At 46.9% G+C, this 20,924-nt stretch overlaps 1 protein-coding gene across 10 annotated transcripts in view; it reads right to left on the minus strand.

Moving 5' to 3' along the window:
• ATP11C (ATPase phospholipid transporting 11C) overlaps window positions 1–20,924 on the minus strand; it is a 55,350-nt gene that overhangs the window by 14,425 nt on the left and 20,001 nt on the right. For 9 of the 10 annotated variants that reach the window (XR_007206715.1, XM_048318457.1, XM_048318458.1 and 6 more), the window contains exons 4-24: window positions 18,226–18,306; window positions 17,149–17,256; window positions 16,423–16,551; window positions 13,946–14,049; window positions 13,275–13,325; window positions 12,282–12,346; window positions 11,610–11,691; window positions 11,089–11,239; window positions 10,091–10,288; window positions 9,024–9,185; window positions 8,765–8,922; window positions 7,773–7,844; window positions 6,823–6,896; window positions 6,044–6,147; window positions 5,291–5,472; window positions 4,471–4,734; window positions 3,955–4,129; window positions 3,197–3,299; window positions 1,796–1,941; window positions 1,365–1,424; window positions 190–317 (exon numbers count right to left, since the gene is read on the minus strand). Coding sequence is in view for 9 of the 10 variants with exons in the window: in XM_048318457.1 (XP_048174414.1) it covers window positions 190–317; window positions 1,365–1,424; window positions 1,796–1,941; window positions 3,197–3,299; window positions 3,955–4,129; window positions 4,471–4,734; window positions 5,291–5,472; window positions 6,044–6,147; window positions 6,823–6,896; window positions 7,773–7,844; window positions 8,765–8,922; window positions 9,024–9,185; window positions 10,091–10,288; window positions 11,089–11,239; window positions 11,610–11,691; window positions 12,282–12,346; window positions 13,275–13,325; window positions 13,946–14,049; window positions 16,423–16,551; window positions 17,149–17,256; window positions 18,226–18,306 (2,597 nt within the window). In the remaining variant the exon portion in view is untranslated. The remainder of the gene's footprint in view (window positions 1–189; window positions 318–1,364; window positions 1,425–1,795; window positions 1,942–3,196; window positions 3,300–3,954; window positions 4,130–4,470; window positions 4,735–5,290; window positions 5,473–6,043; window positions 6,148–6,822; window positions 6,897–7,772; window positions 7,845–8,764; window positions 8,923–9,023; window positions 9,186–10,090; window positions 10,289–11,088; window positions 11,240–11,609; window positions 11,692–12,281; window positions 12,347–13,274; window positions 13,326–13,945; window positions 14,050–16,422; window positions 16,552–17,148; window positions 17,257–18,225; window positions 18,307–20,924) is intronic. The other variant, XM_048318465.1, reaches the window with a different exon arrangement.

A 20,924-nucleotide genomic window follows, 5' to 3' on the forward strand; every position in this document is an offset into this window, starting at 1 on the left:
CAGTAACAAGGCTGCTCAGCTTGAGTGCAGAAACAGCTGAGCCACAAGGGACAGAATGGCTTTTTCTGCAGTACGTGGTGATCCCACCACTGACACAGGACAAGGACACCTGCTTATACTCCTGCACCAAGAAAACTCAAACCATGGCTAACAGAGCTGTGCAGAGCCTTACCCAGACCACGTACTTACATGTACAGCTGAGGATCCGAGGTCAGCGTGTCGATGCTGATGTGCTGCTCCAGGAGGCTGTAAGCCAGGATAGGGAGCGATGTGAAGCAGATGTTGTACATGGTCAGATAAGCAGCATCATACAGTGGCTTAGAAGAGGAAGAAAGAGTTAAATGAGACAGACAGAAAAAAGCCTCTTTAAAAGCCTCTCCACAAACTTCCAGCCCTTGTCTCCTACATACCCTACAGGTTCATCCCTTTGTCACCCAGCACAGCTTCACTGGGTAGGAGCTGTGCTCCGTGCGATGCAAGGGGGAACAAGGCACCCACAGGCTGCGTGGCCAGGAACCTGCTCCCACTGACAGGACGCTTTGTAACTGGCTGGTCTCATCTCCAGCTTATCGTCCAGAAAAACATAACTAAACAGCCCTTATCAGAGCTTTCCTGTTGCTGCTCTTGTGCTGCTGCTTCTATTAATACACTTGATGCCACCTGCGGCTCTCTAAAGACTAGACTGTTTTAGAGGAACTACAGCTTCTTTTTTTTTTTTTTAAAAAGGAAAAGGCAAGTGTTTCTGCCAAAACAAGCAGAGAATTATCTCTCATCATTTACTCTTCCTGTTACTTTTGAGCCCATATAGACACAAAAGCCCTTTAAAGTGACACAAAAGCCAAAGCTCTTGTCTCCAGGCGCACGAACCCACTCACCACATGGATCTGTCCGTCTGATGCTTACTTGGACTAACCAAAGCTCTGATGACACTCATTGTGTGTCTTTTTTTAAAGCTGCCATAAAAGAATGAACTGTTCTTCCTCCTGAGTGACATTTTTAATGCAGTAAAATGCAGCAGAGGAGACAAGATCAGGCAACCTTTCAAAACTTGTTCTCTTAAGAGAAGCACAAGTAGCAAAATCAGGTGCTGACAAACCAGCTAAATCCTTCCCTCATTACTTCCGGAAGGCGTCCACCTGTGTTTACGGCTGGTGGATGGGAAAGCAAGCAGATTGCTTTCTTTTCAGTTATGGTCTCAGAGTATTATGTTCCAGATACAGTGCTGAGCAACCAGGTCAGTTCCTACTGTCCTCTAGAGCAAGGTGGTGAAGGGACAGGATGCCAAAAGCCAAGTCTCTGCTAGGAAGCCTCATTATGCCATTTGCTTTTTATCTTGCCTTTATAGACAAATTACTGGAAGTTACCTGCTGTGAGAATCCACAAAAGAACTGGTATAAAAACTGTGGTAAAATGAAGCAAAGGTTCTAGGAAAACAAAAGACAAATGGTCAGTAGGGAAGCACCTGACTTCTCAGTCTAAATCTAAGCAGTTTTTCCTGTTATCAGACATTAGTGGCTGACATTACAACATCAAACAAGGTAGGGCACTTGTTCAATCAAGCACAAAACCAATCCAGTGCACAGTTAATATCTGCAGAAGACACTACAAGAATGCTCACATTCCCCTGTAAGCACTGTTTTCAATGGACAGACACATGGCACACACAACCTGCCCTAGGGGAGGAAAACAGAACTACAGAATATCCCACACGTTTTTTCTCCCGTTTATTATTTTATTCTACTGCCAAAGAAATGCATAGTGTAAACAAAGAAATCAGCTGCACACTGCCCCTTACCTTATAGAAGAAATACTGTACAAGGTGTGCTATTCTCACATAATACAAATGCCCATGTGCTAGTAGCAGTTTCCTTAAATGCTTAAACTTTGGCACAGCATAGTCGCTGTTTCTGGAGGCCTGGCGTCCTTCTTTGCCTTTTATCCCTGCAGACAGAAGCATGGCAAGGGGTTAATCCCGAGGGGCTGCAATGTGGATGCTGCCCACTGGGTTTGCTCACATCACTCAGTGTCTCAAGGCGTGACAAAGGCTGAGTTTCCCTCCTGAGTGCCCCAGGAGACCAAACACTAATACACTCAGCGTGGTTCTGGCTCCACAACACTCAGAGCTGCCTCTGGACTTCTCAAGCTATATTTAGGCTGCTCTGTGATTTCCTGTGTAAGAGTGTAGAGAAGGGTAGCTAGGCAAACCTGATGAAAGATAAGAAATTGGTTCCTCGTGGGCTGGCCTGCATCTCACACAGCTTAGTTATTCCACTGCAGCTGCTCAGCCTCCTGAGACATCCCCACAGAGCTGTTTTGTTCACTCAAAAGCCATATCCAAATGAACTGCACTGGATTCCCTTCATTAGAGGGCACCATGGCATTTCCAACAGCCCCAAATGAAGAACGTGCCCTTTCTCTTCCACTGACCCTTCTTTAGTGGCATTACAGAAGTCTCCCATATTTCTGACACCAATCTGCAGACAGGAGCTTCCAGCCTGCTGTCAGTCACATGGACAGTGGAGACACAATGCACCTGGGCATCAGCCCCAGGAAACACACATGGGTCCCCGTGCTGGGCTACTAGGACCAGTCAGCACTGAAGTCTGACACTTTCACCACACTGCCCTTGCAACAACTGCCACTAATCACCCATCTGTTTGCTGCTTGTGCCCCTTTTTTCCTGAGCCCCAAAGCAATCCTTACCACCACAAATGTGGTCAGAGAGTTTTTGAAAATAACCTGCAGAGTATCACTGACAGAGAGAACGGTACTATCACAGGTGAGCAGTATATGATGGTCTCATCTCCCTCTCTTTTACAATGGGGATGGTGGATGGTAAGACATGGGCACAGATTGCCCAGAGAGGCTGTGGATGCCCCATTTCTGGGAATATTCAAGGTCACGTTGGGCAGGGCCCTGAGGAACTCAATATGGCTGAAGATCTCCCTGCTCATTACAGGCATTGGACCCTTTAAAGACCCCTTCCAACCCAAGCTATTCTATGATTCTATGATCTCAAGCATTAATCTGAAGTTAAACTCTGCTTCCAAAGAAAGCAAGAGCAGACCTCCCCCATTTTTCAGTGGGATTGGTTTAGCTGTGTGCAGTCAGAAACACCGACTGCGCCGCAGCAAGGAGCCCCAGCCAGAGAGCAGACAGGTCTGGGGTGTGAGATGGGTGTTTCAGGGACTCTTACCTATTCCCACATGCGCTTCCAAAATCATACTGACATCATTCGCACCATCCCCTATGGCCAGGGTTATCGGGCTTCCTTTTGTGTTCTTCACCATTCGCACAATCTAAAAGATTTAAAAAAAGGACAGCAGCAGAACCCAAAATTCAGTTAAAAAGCCTCCAGAGACCTTGCCACTGCTCCCCCCAGGACAAGTAATCAGGTTTTTTACAGCAACAATATAACGCCTGGAGAGTTCAGGTTAATAAAAGCTCTTGCCACTTGCTTTGCAGTCACAACCAGAGCAAAAGCCCAATCCAGCTGTGCAGGGCTGAAGGACAGTATTTAAAAACAAACCCCAGCAGCAACATCCTGCTCTTCCCTTCTGCCAGACCCTGTTCTCCCAAAGGTGGGCTCTCTCTGCAGGCATCTCAGGGTGCAGAAACACATCACTTATCAGGCTGGGACATCATCTGCTGGAGTGAGGAAGTCAGACTCCACTTGACAAATTTGGAAGGAAAGAAAAAAAGAGCAAACTGGGAGGTTTTGTTTATTTCTAATTGGCCTGGGTTTACAGCTTCCTGCCAGCATATTAAACAAAGGGTTTGCATTCAGATTTGAAAGAATGGTGTGCTTTCATCATGCTCTGAAGCTCAGACGAGGCTTACACATTGCCTGGAGAAGTCCTGGTTGATTAAGATGATCAGGTCAAGTCCCAGCTGATGAATTCAGTGTGCGTCACATCAGCCAGTGACGTGCTTCAGCCAGTTAGAGGTAAATACCTGTGCTTTCTGCAACGGAGCCATCCGGCAGCAAAGGACTGCAGTGCACTTCAAGCAGATTTGTAGGAATATGCTTTTATAATTGCTAGAGCCAGAGTCCTGAGAAGGGTTGAGTATCAGCGACAGCGTCGAGCCATCTATAATCAGTCCATACTCTTGACTCAACGTCCAGCTTCTGGGGCACAACAAGGAACACATTTGAAACATAATCAGACTAAGAAGTCAACCTAGCTGCTTGTAACACCTTAGCAAAAAAACCCCTCGTTTTGGGTTAATCGTCTTCCCATCCTTTTTTGGGGGCTTAGTAATTTTAAAAAGCTTGGATTTAACACGTGCCCTTCACTAAAGGAACAGCGCAATTAAGTTCAAAGCCAACTGCTACCAGAGATGATGAGCGAAGCAAAGAACTGGTCACAGCGCCTGCAAGGAACCAGTCCCCAGGGCCACAGCATGGTCCTATTTCTCTACCAAATTTGCACCTGAAATGCACATGACTGGGTCCTCTGGCTCACTCACCTCTTCAGGCCTCCTCGGTTTTTGGGAACATCCTGAATCAGCTTTTTGTGGTACTCCAGCAGCAGCTCATGGAGCCGATCCTCCTTCCTTTCGCTCTCACCCACCGTTCTCGCTGTCAGCTCCAGCAGCTCTGTGCTGGTCTGGAAGAGCCTGCAGGCATAGCAGGTGGATTTGGCAGTTTCCATCTTGTCTCCTGTCAGCACCCAGACCTTCATGCCAGCTGCGTGCAGGGCTTCGATCGTCTCTGCCAGCTGCTCCTGCAGCCTGCAAGCAGAAGCAAAGCATCACTTTGCGGGTCGGCCCACACCTAACCCACGGAACCCCGATTCTGCAGGTAGGAGACACCAGCTCAAGAGAAGTTAATTGTCTTTTCCTGTGCTGGGGAGACCACTGCCACAGGAATAAGGATTACAAGTCAGCAATGCCAAATTTTTATTTGCAGGCAAAAAGAGAAATCACTGCTTTATACTTTTGACTCTTAGGCCTCACAGTAAGAGTTTCATTTACACTTGCAGTTACTATAACTGAACGTGGAATTGAATTTGTTTTGATGTGCAAATTAATGCCGTGTGCTTAATTCACTCTCTAGAAGTGCAAGTATTTCTGCAGTTTCATTAATAAATCCCAATTCCTACTACACCAGCCAGTTTAAGCAACTAGGGCACTGTGAAATGGGTTGTGCCATGGTGTAATTAATTGCCCTGGACACTGCCAGCATCTGCCTGGCTGTTCAGTTCCACCATGGCGAGTCAGGGCCACAAGGCCACATCACAGAGAAACCACAGGTAGCACAGTGCTGCTGGTGGAGCCACCTCTTTACCTGTCTTCTACAGCAGTAGCCCCGATCAGGTGCATGTCTGCTTCTGTGTCATCAAAAACCTTGGCCATCTTCTCCTCCCTGTCCTGCAGAGCCATCTTGGCTTCGTTGAGCTGTCTGTCAATTTTGTCATACTCCTTTTGAGTTAGTTCTTTGAAGGCCACACAGAGCGTTCGGTAGCCATCCTGGTGGTGGGACAGAAAGAAAATAAAGTGGACAAATGCCCTAAATCCAGATTTTTTACAGCTCCTCACTTTAGGGTTAGTGCTTTTGTCTACCATCAGTGCTTCTGTCAGTACTGACCCTGAGGGCAAGGACAATTTGTTGGCTTGTGTCAAAAGAGCAACTTTCTGTGTTTATACAGCAACTTCTTCCCACCAGAGTAATCATGGTTCTGCTTATTATGTGCAGGTAATATGGCAGAAAGAAACTAAGACAGGACCAGGGCTGAGAGCGTGCAGCCAGCAGGGAGAGCAGGGACTGGGTGCCACCACAGCTGGGACCAGGCTGCTGTTGTTACTTCTATCTTTAACTTGCCTGGGAGATGCTTGGACACAAGTGTGATGGAGACCATGTAAGTATATCAAATAAAGGTGGAAGCCAACAAAACAAAAAAGGAAAGAAGCCTGGTATCAAAACAATGTGAAGTGACACTCACATTTTCAACACTTCCCTCCCAAGCAAGGTCACATCCCTATTTTAGGAATAAGGCTTTCCTGACCCCAGGAGCCAGCCAAATGCCATCCATGTGCTCACCATAGCATTGCGGTCCACATGGACTTTTGTTTGTTGGATTTCTTCTTGCTGCACCCTTGGAAAAATAGAGGAGTCTGCTCCTTTACAGAAGAGAAGCAACTTTCCTAAAAGCAAATTATAAATAGTTTATAGCAGTCACAAGCTGCAGAGAGACTTAACAAGACTTAACAACGCCAATAGCAAGCAAGTGATGCAGAGGGAGGAAATCTGGCAGGACTAAAGAGGGAACTGCTAGAAGCCCAACTGCCTACCAAAAATGGCCTTTCACCATTCATCCTGTGAAAAACCTTTGTCTGACCTGGCTGAGACTTTGGGTGTCCCTACCTGCCTCTGAGCAAGTTTTCTGCAACAGGCTGGACATTGTTTCCTACCTGAAAGCCTTGGCAACCTCTCCAGGGAGGGTAAAACCAGCATCCCAAACCTTACAGGACTGGTAATTGAGAAGGATGGTGACCTCTGAATTTTTCTGTTATTCCCATGAAACCCCATCCCACCCAGGGGACAGTCTCACATGTCTTGCCCTGTACTTGTTCCAGCCTGGAACAAGGCAGGCAGGGAGCTCCCTGTGGGTCATTGTTCTCATCCCCTGATCTGCTGTTGGTGCCAAGCAGCTGCTACAAAGGAAAATTAACTCTATGGAAACCAGGGCCAGTGCAGGATTTAGTTAGACCAGCTTAGAAAACCTAACAGCTCAGCTTCTCTGGGTCTAGGGATAAGGGGGATGTGTTTTATAGCTGTGCACACAGGTATGAGAGTCCACAAGTGCACTTTGACTCTACCTGTGGTGGTTCTCACAATGACACTCATACGGCGCCGGACGGGGTCAAAGTTCAACACGTGGAGAAGTTGGTACCTTTAAAAAAGGAGAAAAAAGCTTTGACTCAGTGAAGGAAAAATAGAAAAATAACTATTTGAGACAGAAAATCACTAACAATGAGCTCCAGAAATCAATACACCCTACAAGAGGCATCACCCACGGGGGAATTAATTTTACAGCTACTGCACAAGAAAATGAAGGAAAAAACCCAAATTCCAGTAGTCCTGTGGTGATCTGAGCATGATAGTGAGGGTGCAGGTGCCCACCAGTGTCCCACCCCCCCCAGCTGGGCAGGGGCTCAGCAGGGAATGGGGCACCACGTGCCACAAGCAGTAACACTGAGTCTCCCATTTAAATAAGAAGTTTCTTCGTGAGGGAAGTAAGAAGTGAAACCTGCTTGTGAGGGCAAGCTTTCAGGGAGTGCTGGGACTAAGTCAGTGACTCCCAGATGTCCACCAAGCTGTGAGCACAGGGTAAAATCCAACTATTTTCAGCTTGGCGGGGGGGGGGGAAGGTTACAGGGAATGGAACTGTATCACGAGTTTAGGCTTACAGTGTCCTGCTGTGAGCCCCAGCCACGGCCCATAAGGTCAGCAGCCACCCCATGAATCCCAGGAGCCACCTGCACAGCCTGGCACAGATGAAGGATACATACAAAGGACTGCAGCCTCTTGAGGGACCTGAATTTAGACATCAGTAAACCACCCGTGGACTTTTGCAAGTGAGCCTTTTTGCCTACACCTTGATGTGCTGTGCTCTGTGAAGGGAACAAGGATTTTGGGGCAGGTCAGCACTGTCTGACAGCCCTCAAGGAACAGCTTTGACCTTGCCAGGTTGACCAAACTCGATTAAGCTGGGTGGGAGTGGTGCAGAAGAGCAGCCCTGTTCCTCAGCAGTCCCAGCAGCACTTACAGCTCAGTTTCATTCTTTTGGTTTCGTATTTTCATGAAATCATTTTCAAGTCCTAGAAAAGTGAAACCATACCTGTCAATAAACAAAAGGACAGAACAACATTGAAAAAACCCATTGGCACATATTATACATAACCATGTTCTTGTTTCACCTTCTGCACTGCAGAGGAGAGCAAAGAAGTCAGTGAGCCCGAGCTAAGGAGCACGGCTGGATGTTTGCTTGCTCCATGCAGAGCCTGCTATGATGTTCTGGCACCGCTCCCATCCCCTGGAGAGCTTGGGCACTGGAGCACACAGACACTGAGAGCCTCTGGACATGGTCCACTGGGTCTCTGGCAGGTTTACAAGCCATGAGCAAGTGTACACAGCTGCAACAGACTCCATTTAAAACCTAGGGGCTGGCAAGAGCATAGAATCACTGAATGGCTTGGGCTGGAGAGTATCTTACAGATCACCTAGTCCCAAACTCTTCTCCCTAGTCCTGGCAGGGACACCTTTCACTAGACCAGGTTGCTCAAAGCCCCACCCAGCCTGGCCTCGAGCATCTCCGGCAGGACTCAAATGGTTACAAAAGTAACCATCCTATTATTTTGCCACTGCATGGCAAGGAAACAATTTCACTGCAATATGCACATGGTAACTGGTCTCAGTTTCTAGGGGATTAAAGCAAAGGCCACGTGGGCTCCAGCAAAGAAGCCTCTGCCACACCTGGGCACTGCAGCACCTTGGGGCTACTCTCAGTGAATGCAAACCACAGCCTCCCAGGAAGCCGCTCAGGGAAGATCCTTTACAGAGCATCCCTTTAACAGAGAGCTCATTTAAACCCCCAGGCTCATGTGGCTTCACAGGGCTGCAGGTCAGGTTCAGCACTGGTACCACAACCTGCTTCCCAGAGAGACCATGGAAAGGGATCTATCACCTTCAGATCACCCTCACCTCCCTCCTTCCCACCAGAGAGAGGGAATCAAAACCCCAACATCTTCACATTCTTACTTTTCTGCGCCTTTCACCAAAGCGATTTCATCTGGGGAAGAGGAGATATAGGTGCATTTGCGCTCTGGATGCGCCATCAGCCCATCCACCTGGTCTGCCTCCTTGATCTGAACCGTGTGGCACAGGCAGAGTGCCCGCAGGAACAGCTCCTCGCGGCTCTGGGCAGGAGGGAGGGAGGGCTCGTTACCAGCTGAATGCCACCGTCCAGCCAGGAGCTGGCCCCAAAACCCTCACAGCCACCAACACGCACATTTCTTACCTTTTCAGCTTTGCCATAGTATTTTAGGGGTCCATCAGTCTGGGAGAAGCCATCCACCTCCGAAATGCAGTCTTTGTACTTGTGCCCGTCGATGCAGCACTCGATGAACTCCATGCTGTTCTCCGTCAGAGTCCCGGTTTTGTCCGTGAACACGTACTCCACCTGAAAGCACCAGGCACTGCCTTGCTGCACCCCCAACCCCAAGGGACAGGGAAGGAACCCCCAGAAACAGAGGCTGGGGCATTTTAGTGCATCTGTGCCAATGCTGGAGAATACCTGGCTGCTATCCTAACATGACCCTGCAAAAAAGATGCAGGTGCCCCACTACATCACTGTGCAGTTCTGCTACTTTGCTCCTTGGAGCAGCTCCTCTGCTTTTCAGCCTGTTGCATAGGTGGCAGGAGGCAGCTTCTGAAGACTTAAAATCTGTATCCAGGCTCTTCACTTTCCCCTCATCCTCCCTCTTGGGTCCTTTCCTATAGCCCTAGTGCTTATAGAACTGCTGCTGCAGGTCTGCTGCCTCCTTTGGGGAATTTTCATCTTGCTGCTGTATTTCCATTAGCTAATTGCTACTCCAAGTATATTTTTATTATTGTTTTTAAAGCAAAATCAAAAGCAGGAGGCACTACACCCAGTATAGATCAGAAAGGGAAGACTGATCTGTCTAGGTGCCCCAGCAAAGCAGCAGCAGCACAGCTGCATGTGCTCTGCACACCCAGGGAGATGACTGGGCAGACATTTTCATTAATCCTCAAAGAGACAGAGGATTTTTAATTTTTAATTGAAGCAGTGAAAGCAAATCACCCTGACACGCAGAGTGCTGCGCCTGATATTCCCCAATATGGAAACAATTGGCGTGACCCAATTCCTGCTTTTTCATGCACTATTTATAACCTTATCTGTTTCGCAGAGCGAGTGGAATCACATTAAATGGAAAGTGCCACCAAAGCGGGTGAAGTTCTGGCCCGAGGGGACTGCGGGGGATTGCCACAACAAGGGCTCCTGGCAGGGAGGGCACTTTCCTCCACATTTGCATCCAAACAGATGCAAACACAGCATGCTCTGACCTGCCCGAGCTCTTCATTCAGGTCCGAGGTGTTCACCAACGCTCCCTCTTGCATTTCTTCATCATACATCTCCTTGTCCCAAGAGATGAAGAAGGAGCCCAAGAACTTCTGCATCTCTACTGTAACGTACATGGAGACGGGGATAATAAAGTTGAAGAGGACCATAAACGACAGGAAGTCCGTGAACATCCTCAAGACCTGCAAAGGAAAGAGGAGAAGATGCAGCCTGTGGCTGTCAGGACACAGGGGCACTTTACAGCAACACCTCAGGGGTTCTGGACAGCTTCTCTTCTAAGTTAGATAGAAAAGAACAACATGAAAATGAAGGCAGCTAAGATACAGGGCTAAATCCCATTTTCCTTTGGCACAGGAAATCTTACTGCCTTCTGCAGAGCTACCAGGTACACGAATACATCTCACTGCTTCACAGGGACCAAAACAATGTTTCATCTCAGCATACTCCTCTTAATTTATACTGCTATAATTTTACACTGCTACAGGCTCATCCTGATCCCAAGTAACTGGAAAAAAGGAGCAGGTGGCTTGAGACCAGTCAAGCTGTGGCAAGGGTGCAAGTGATGCAGTGACATCCCTGTAAGTCCTCCTCAATAAGCCATCAAATAAAGATCTCTGCACACTCACACTCTCCCAGGCTTGACTGCCCATGTCTCGGCAAGTTTAAGAAACTGGCTGACATGGCCTCAATTTAAGTTTACCTATTCAAATCTGAAAGATAGCTCGAGTTCAGATAAGGACCCAGGTTAAATCAGCTGCATTTCTGTATTATAAAGTATTTATTTATGCTTTGCCCTGCTCCACACAAATATCACTTTGCACAAGCATGAGAGAGGCCCAAAGAAACAAACAGCAGGAGAGACCAAAGGAAACAACAGCACTTTGTGTGAGCAAACAGGACTCCCAGGGCAGGCAGCAGGCACTATCAGATTAACCAAAACAGAGTAAAGCTGGAGGAGGTGCTGAAATACAAATCCACTTACCTTGAACGTCTCTCTCTCTTTTTTAGTCTTCTCGTTGTACCAAGGCTCATCATTAAATGGATTACTCTGCCAGACATATTTCAGAGTCGTGCACACAGTGGCCTTGCCCAATAGGATGCACAAATACACTATCAAGAAAGCGTTGATAGATCTGAAAAACAGAGGTTTTTTTTAAAATTCTTGCAGCTATTTTTATACAGAAAAGCACGTAAATAGACAGGAACAAGACTTCCTTACTTTTAAGAAGGGAATTACAGAACAAGTGCTTTTGACACTGCTGATATTCAGGGTCAGGTTCATATAACATTTCTTAATTTTGTTTTTAAAGAAAGAAAGCTACTAAATTTTGCTGCTTCTTGCAAGATATGCTTTATCAAATACCCAGATTTTTCTATGCAATCAGAGAGCATCTGAAACAAAAGGCAGCAGATTAGGGGATTATTTCTGTACAAGTCATCCATTGAAAACAAACCCAAACCCAGCAGGTTTTACTGATTTTTTTTCTGAACACAAATACTCACTTTTCTACTGCAGACCGTTTCTGAGATTTCCCTTGGTAGTTCAGAGCCATTTTTGTTTCCATTCCAGTATAGACTGCAACTCCTGCAGGGTATCAAAGCAGGGCTCATGAGGGACTCGCAGCCCCGGAGGGAGCCAGCTGGCACTTGGCCATCAGGGGCATCGGTGTTTACACCAAACTCCAATCCCAGCTGAAGAAAGAGGCATTGCCCAAGGACTGCTCAGCTACAGAAACCTCTGAGGCTGCTAAGCAATGTAATTGCTGTATCCCAGAGCACTGAGCCAGAGCCCATGGATCACATACAGTCCGGAACAGCATCAGTCTCCCATCACAGCTGTCACCCTCCATCACCAGCGTCTGAGATTGTGCTCCCAGCACACTTCCAGCAAAGGATTTGGGAACAACTCCTTGCTCATCATGTCTCAGGCAAAGAGGGAAAACTTGCTCTGGTGTATTAACACAACCTGCACAGCAGGGCAGCCCTGCAGATAGAACCAGTGCCTCCTGATTTCACCCCAGCCACTTTGCCATCAGCTTGCATGAAAACTGAGCTCTACAGCCCAGGCAGACAGGCTGTAGAGAGGTATGTTCCCTCTCCAGATTTAGTAGTGAACATCTACATTTGTCATTATTTATCAGAACTATTTAAATAAATAAACAAAAATAACTTTACCATAAATCTTCTTGGTATTTTTGAGGGTAGCACCTTTCAACAACAGGTTTTCAGGACCCAAAGACCTAAACATAAAAGAAATTATAACATTGCATCACTCAAAGGTAATTCAAACTACTTTATAAATTAGAGTCAGAAATAGGTAATAAAGATAAACAAAGGTTCCTTGGATCTGATTACATGATTTGTATGTTAAATGGGGCCTTGTTTGAGTTTGTTTTTCTCTTTGTATAATTACATTTCCATTTCATTTTACAAATACTATCCCCAATGTACCAAGTTCCACTCTTATTGGGGGATTTTCATTAAGGCTTTTGAGGAACAAGTGCAAAATGTTCAAATCTAGTATGCTCCAGGACTTTTGTAAAAATGCAACGTTAAAGTCATCAGAAGCCTGTCCCTTCCAGCCCAGTCAATCAACGGCACCATCAGAGCTGACAGCCCCATCTGTGTTTTTATTTCTCTTTGAAACCCCCTAATAACCCTCTGTTGCTTCTAGGGTATGAACAGACCCACCACAGCACAAAACCCATCCAACAACGCTCTGGTGAGAGCAAACTGTTTTTGATGGCTTATGAACATTATTTGCTGTTTTTCCCCTTGAAACACTGATTGATGTTTAAGTTTTTGCTTACTTTCGAGTGACAGTATTTTGTAATTACCTGGTAAATTTGTGCCCCATCAGCAGGGCAGGACATTACCAGGTGGTCCTGCACTGCTTCCCCAAAAGGGGCTCAAACAAATCACAGGATGGCAGAAGGGAGGCCTCCTTTTAGAATAAAATCTTTGGAATGGTTAAAAAAAAAACAAAAAAACAAAAAAACAAAACAAAAAAAAAACCAAAAACAAAAAAAAAAAAAAAAAAAAAAAAAAAAAAAAACCAAAAAAAACCACCACATTCCCAAATGATGGCAGCACAAGTTCAGATCCTTGAAATTCTCTGTAGATGGCCAACCCCTCTGAGGAGGGCCAGCACACAGCTGCAAGACCAACCTGGCTACGGGCTCTTGGTTACTTCTGTAGATGATAATTCTTCCAACAAATCTGTAATAAAAAGATGAGAAACTTGTATTATAAACACACTAAAGAAAATTCATTGACAGGAAATTGAAGCAAACACAGAAACAAATGAATTTGAGAGTTTAATGTTTCAGAGGGGCGTCTGTGCTCAGGACAGAGAAGCCACACATTTCCCATGCTCAGGGGTGCCCCGGTACCTACACACCCCAGCACATTCCCATTACAGACTGCAGCACACCCCAGCAAACCTCCCTCAAGGGATTTAACCACACAGACCACTTACTCCTGGAAGTCATTCAGCCCATTGCCTTTTACTTGGGAGGTAGAGTGGCCTAAAAATAGGTGCATGGACCATTATTACTGCGGAGCTGACAAAAACCATTATACCATGACAAGTGCTGCACAAGGGAGGCTTTTCTGCAAAGACACTGAGCTTTAAAGACTTTGCCATCCTCATACAGAAGAGGCCCAGTAGCTTATCACTGCCTTGAGACACCTTTTGGCCTCTGATGAAAAGAAGATGGCCTTTGCTGTGCCGAACTGCAGATCCCCCAAGCAATGGTGCTGAGGGGCCTGCAGGGAGATGACACCAGGCAGCTGCGGGGCAGGACAGGCAGGGGGGGATGCAGGAGGGACAGACTCACTTGTAGAGGTCAGGCTGTGGCTGTTCACACTCGATTGTGGCGGTGAGGGTGTCGATGGCTTCGTCGGTGCAGAGCACGGTGGTGTCCCGCACTGCGTAGTGAGTCTGGGCACAGGAGCACAGGCAGCGTCACCTCGAGCCCCAGCTACAATCCCATCCCCAAGTTTTATACCCCATTACTTAAAATGCCACCATGCACAAGCTAGTCAGCACCAGCAGCTCTCCCAAGCCCTTGTCATGCTCCCATGAGGCAGCTGAAGCACCTCTCAGTGAAAGAATGAAGTCACTAAAGCTTAAGGGAAACCACAGTAGCAAGGAGCTGCTGGGTGTGTCTCAGTAAGGCACACACCAAAAAGCAGAGCATCCTTGGTTTTCCCTGGGGACTTGCCCTGGTTGGGGTGGAGGGGAGGCTGCAGGTGCCCCATGAAGAAGGGGCTCTTGGGGACCACCTGCCCTGGCTCCTGACAGTAACCAGACACCAGCTCCAGCACCAGGGATCAGGCAGAGCACTGGCAGACTCTGAGCTATTTTTAGCAGCTGCTGCTGCAAAGGTTCATCTCTCATAATTAACTGAAAAGCCCACAAAGGATCTGCTCGCTGCCTTTCAGGCTCTATTTATAGGACCTACTCAGAGCTCCAAGTCACGGCGGGCTGCCTCAATCCACCTTCATAAACAAATTCATTAAAATGCTTCCTCCACTCCTCTCGCTTGCATCCCCTTCCCTGCGCAGACCGGAGGCACCGCCACGCGACACACGCTGCAGTCATGGCAGTGGAAACCCCCACCCTTGTGCTGCTTTGGTGACCTACCTGGCTGTTCCAACTGACAGCACACACGGATCTCCAGCACACATCACAGCTTCTGTGTAGCACAAGTCAAAACCAATCCTGCAGTGCCCAGTACCAAACCCAGCCCTTGTAGGGGTTTTGCATTGCTCCCATCAGCAGAGACACTGTGCAATTACCGAGTGATACTTCAAAGCTGCCTCCCAATCAATTCCACAATCTTTACATCCTTTAGCGTATTTAGAAAACACGTGTTCTTTTAGCTAACATATGGCCAAAGATTTGTGCTTCAAAGACAGAGCCCTGACAAAATCTCTTTTACAGTTCTATTCCAGTTTCACTTAATCAGGCACCTTTCCCATACTTCAACCTGACATGCCCCAAATACCAGAAAAATCTCCACCAAGAAGGCAGCAGATATCCCTGCAGATGAGGTGTGGTGATTACCCAAGCACGCTTCCCTCACCCCCCTTTTGCAGCAAACCCTGGTTTGTAATGTTAGATCTATTCCCCCAAACAGAGCTGGCTTTTCTATTCCCTCTTCCCCTTCAAACTCCTCTTCACCTTGTCATGAAACAGGAGACAGCTCCCAGTCACCTACAGGAATCCACAAACCAAGAAAAAACACCACAGTGCTTGATATAGAAACTCAGCATTGCATCCCCAGACTCACAAGTTACTAAGAGCCCAGACTCTGCAAAAGTAATGTGAACTCACGTATATGATACACCTGCCACAAATAGGCAATAGCCTTTTAACATGGTTAGCTATTTTTAGCCTCAAGCCACTTCAGAGCTCCAACTCCTCACTAGTGGAACCAGTACTGTGCACCAGCACCTACACAGGTTGTCCAGTGCCAATTAAGAGCAGCCCATAGAGAAGAGCCACAAATCTCAGATAAACATATCAGATCCACAGTGGTATTCCCACTGACTTCAGAGTGTGCTGGAATGAATCATGTCATTTTAAAGTATCTTCCAGTCTTACTACTGCAGCTGCTAGTATCTGTATAAATATTTATCACACAAGTGCAACCAAATGTTCATGTCTTCTGATGTATATAAGCTTTTTGTTGCTGCTTCTTTCCCTAGTTTAGAGGGGAGGAGAGAAAGAAAGAAAGAAAACAAACTGAAAATATTCATCCTGGGCAAGACTAGTATTAAATTTCACTGCTTGCTTCAGGGAAAGGGAGAGAAAATCCCAGAAGCGATGCTTTTCTCACGCTGCTGAAAAATTCCCCGAATGAGTCTAGACATGCTGCCTCAAAAAAGTCCCTAATCTCACTGGAAATGCTTAGTTAAGTAATGGGAGCATTGGCGGTCCTGGAAAAGGAGCTGGAGAGCTGCAGGCACTGCTCCCCTGACGCACCAGAGCTCACAGAGTGTGGCCGGAGCAGGGAAGTGCTGACACTTCCTGCGATGGGCAGCGAAGCTGTATCGATAAACAGCAATCCAGTTTGGGGCAGCGCCAGCAGAAATGGCCCTTGGAGACAAAACAGAGCACAAACAATCCCCGAGGGCTTCGCTGCTGACGCACTGGAAGCCAACAAGAGGCAAGAGCTGTTAAAGAGCCACGCAGCTGCAGGAATGGGCTCCAGGGCAGCACCCTCAGGTACGCACAGCCCCGCCATGCAAGCAGTGGCATCTCCAGGTACCCCAGTATCCCACACGCTGCCCCACCCAGCCCCGTTACCTTGAAATTGGACTCGCCATCAAGGCTTGCTGTAGTGACATAACAGGTCCCATCAATGCTGCTGGAGGCCAAAAATATCAAGTCACAGGGGAAGGTCTCATCTGCCTTTACTTCTACTATGTCTCCAACCTAGAAGACAGGAAACAGTCCCATGAAAAGTCCTCTCAGTTGTTATTAGATGGTTATGATTTAGCTTCTCTCAAAGCCTAGAAGAAATCACTTTGGCTAAAAGGGAAACTGAGGTCCAAGAGGTGCACGGATCCCTTAGCATCACTCCACAGCCTGATGGGGCGATGCAGCCCGCACTGACTCAGAGCACCCACGTGGCACAGTTAGTAAGTATTTCTCTACTAGATCTTGATGGAGAAAGACTGTACTTGCCTGAAGTGTGGTGTGATAAATTAACGTCAAAGCTAAGTGTACTTTCGTGGTGTCCTTGGGAGAGTTGGAAATAGAAGAGGACTGCCTGTCCTGGAGAAGTGTAAAATGCTGACAGATCTGTCACTTGTCAGCCCTGTACAGCTTTTGTGAGACAGTTTTTCAAAAGCAATCAAAGGCAGCTTCACTCCTTAACTGGGAACAGCTCTCAGAGCATCTCATCTGAAAGTGAGCACACTGGGGCAGCTCTAACCCAGTGCACCCCTCCTCCCCTGCCCCCTCAGCACACACCTCTGTGCTCCCATCAGCCTCAGTGATAACACACATGAGTTCTCTGCTAACAGTTACCTTGATTTTTTCACTCTCTTTCCGCACTTGCTTTGCATTTTCGACAACAAAGACGTTGCTTTTGTTCACTTCGTTGTCAGCTCTGTGCCTCAGCCAGTCCTCGTACCCCTAAGGCACAGACACAGGAACACAAACTTGTAACAAAGCAAGTAAACTAATGAAAAGGGAGGACTGAGGATGAGAGGGACACGTTAAAACAATGAATAAGGCAACCAGTCCTCAGACCTCCTTCATGCCTGACAAAACATCAACCAGAGTAGCTCAGACTGAATCAATTTATTTTAAAAACTTCATATGCATATTTGACAGATTCAGAACAGATTAAAATAACACAAAAATAATCTATATGTGGGGCATGCAACGAGCAGCTAAACTACTGTAACACATTTCTATTATTCTCAGTGCTGGCAAGAACAGACTGATAATATGAATAATACACTCAGCAGCCTGCAGCTCTTTCCTATGGTAACGCAGGATGACACTCTTCAGTCTTTACTGGAAGAATACAACACTGAGATTTGAAGCAGATAGATGTTATTCTAGCTCTCCCTTTCCAGCCCTCATAGAAGAAACTTCTTTTATTATTCAATAAGGAAATTTTAAATGGCATGTGTGCCTGTGATGGGAGGAAAAAGGTCTTTTAACACTGCAAGGAGATGAGGACTACATGTTTTCAGGGCTAGCTGAGTGGCTGAACGGAACCTGTCCTTTCCACCTACCAGCATGGGAGCAGAGCGTGGGCTATATTTGGAGCACGTCTCTGCAAGGACTCAGAGAGCTCTTCTAAAAAGAGGAAAAACATTCAAGTAACACCAGAACTACAGCAGAAAGCTTTACTGACCCTCAAGGCCCGCTTACAACAGCACAGAGGTGTTTTACATTGCCAGAATAGGAGACACCAATAACCACACTCAAAATGCAGCCTCTCCTGAAAAGCACCAGTGCACATCTCACCCTCTAAGAAGGGTGCACCAAACCTACAGCACACGGTGGCTTCTGAGTATATTTAAATACATGTTCATCATTTTCTCTACATATCCCAAAGAGCACCTGCTCCTCCCCACACTGACACCGTACCTGTTTGATAGCTGTGACAGTGATGACAAAGAAGAGCGGGAGGCCACTGGTCACCGGGCTGGTTGGGGTGTCCACTATCACCTGCGGAAAGAAAAATGGATTGCTGAGCCCTGGTTTTTAGGCAGTAGAAGAAACCCAAAGCTTTGGTTATGGGGGGAAAAGGGTGCTTATCCCACTGGGGCAAGTCAGAGCCTAGCAGAAGAGAAAGGGAAGGAAGGGCTGGTTATGAAAGGGAGGGCAGTACCAGTCATCTTGAACCACTGACACTTGGAGGCTAAAAATAACACCCATCAGCCCAGATTACCTATGAAATATACTGCAGAACAGAACATGAATATTTAAGTAAAAGAGAAATCCAGGCTTTGTCTTTAAGCTCTCAGATTTGGAGTTCAGAGCATGATTTAAGCACCATGGCTGCTCAGGGGCCTTGGGGCAGAGAGCTGGATCCTTCCCGAGCTCACTGCAGTGCTCGAGCCAGCGCCATGGTAAAGACCAAGCCCCTTGATCACTAATTAAACCTTCGGGCTGTTCTTTCTGACTGTACCAGGCCTTGGCCCAAAGGGTAAGGATGGCAGAACAGGTTCGTAAGTGAGAGGGAACACCTTCCACCTTCCAAACCAGCACACCATAAATCGGTCATTTTTCCTGCTGTTCCTGGAGAGAACGGGAGCACGAGAGGCAGATGATGAGGGCTGCAATGAAAGGGATGGGGAAACTCAGCAGAAAGGCTTTGTGTCCCCACAAAGGGACTTTGTCTCCTGTTTGTGCTTCCCCAGCATGCTCACAAACAGCAGTATCTGGATATCTATTGTTTCAGGCTGCCTGTAAAAAGCTATGTTAAGGACAGGACTCCTCTTATCAGCTACGTGGACGTTTTTGACTATGAAATGCTGTACACTGCAATATTACCCCGCACTACTGAACCCAGAGAGAAAAGCCAGAAGATTCTGAAGTGGAAGAGATACACCACAAGAAGCAGCCAGATAAATGGCATACTAGTTAAGCAGCAGGAAGGTAAACCAAGATAAACACCAAAAATATTTCCAGGCACACAAAGCCCTGGCTCACTCAAATGGGATTAAAATGTTTCCAAGCAGAAAGTCTGGTAGAAACCACACTTTGGAGGAACAGCCTCGAGTGAGGATAGTGCCAAGAGTCACACAGACACACTGCACAAGTGATGGCCACTCACTGGGGCATTATCATGAAGTTTCAGCCAGTCAGCCAAAAGTTACCTTGCAAAAATTGGACAGATCTAGGGAATCCAAGAAGAACTTTGGCTTTCTGCTGAGAAGGACAAAATTGAGGACCTCCTGCTGCCCAGCAGGAGAGTTTCCTACACTGGACAAGATGTAGTTGTATTTATGTAAAAAAACAACACCATGTCTGTCCACACAGATATAGGATTACAGATATAGGAACACAAATACCAGATGAAGTGCCTGGAATAATTCACATATTTGGAGTTTGGACTCCCTGCAAAAATCCCCTGGCTGGACAGTACTCTTCCCCTTTGTGGATGGTGAAAAGCTGAGGGGACACACAAGCAACAAGCCAGGACAAAGGCAAACTCATCTGAAACTATTTTTGAACTGGTTTAGGACTTGAACAGCTTGATTTGAATCCACTTAAAAGTGGCAAAGTCCTCCTGTTACTTAATAGCTTCTTACAAGATTCCTTAGGACACTAAGGACCACACTTTCCTCCTCAAAGGGACACTTTTCACTCCTGCTACCTCCTAAAATAGCTTACTGCCACCAGCTTGGTTTGTCTACACTCTGGGACTGTGCTCCAGCCCCTTCTACCGGGAGGTTCCCTGCAGATTCTTGCAAGTGCTGCAACAGATGAACCAAAGAAACAGCTATTTGTATCCCTATTTGTGCACAACGTGTTTTATGTTTAATGCATGTACTTTGTCTTACAAAGAGCTGGATCTGGAGGCACAGAGTAATAGATGTTTTGATAAAGCATTTTACAACAGGCAGAGCAGATGCACCCGAGTGCTGTGACACTTCACTCCTCGTGCAGAACCAGGTAGGACAACCCCATCAATTTTAAGAAATTTAAAGATAAGCATGAACACTTAAGATATAGATGGCATTTTTCAAGGTATAACCCTTGGCATTTAAAATGAATGGAGTGGCCCTGAGTGCCTTTTTAAGGCAAGTGACGTCTCCAGAATGACAAGCACCTGGGGGCAGGTGGCTGCTCTCTACAGCAGCCAGTGGATCAGTGCTGTCAGGCTGGGTTTGGCTCAGTTGGGTTTGTTTTTTCTCTAATAGACCACGAGGGCTGCTTCCTGATTTTAGAGGTGCTCACAGAATAAAAACAAGGAGGAACAGCCAGGCTCTTCTCTCACCTGCATAGACCTGTGCCTAAAATGGGCAAGCAGCTAGACAAACTCACTTTGTAACTATAATCAGGAATATTTCATGTTCTCCATGGCCAGAGGGTCAATAGATAAAATGTAATAGCACGTCACTAAGTGGCCAGCTACACAAAAAGGACATCCTGACTCCAGGGTATCGCTTCAGTTCAAGGCAAATTACAAATTGGGTCTGACAAAATGGAGCAACGCCAGCAAAATGAAGAGACGGAGGCAAGCCAGCTGACGCCAGAGTAAATTGGCCTTTCATGTCACACTGCCAGGAGGAGCCACATGGCTGTGTCTCGGGATCCCCGCTCCTGCAGCCACCACC

The sequence above is a fragment of the Corvus hawaiiensis genome, chromosome 14, assembly GCF_020740725.1.
Source record: "Corvus hawaiiensis isolate bCorHaw1 chromosome 14, bCorHaw1.pri.cur, whole genome shotgun sequence".
Lineage (NCBI taxonomy): Eukaryota > Metazoa > Chordata > Aves > Passeriformes > Corvidae > Corvus > Corvus hawaiiensis.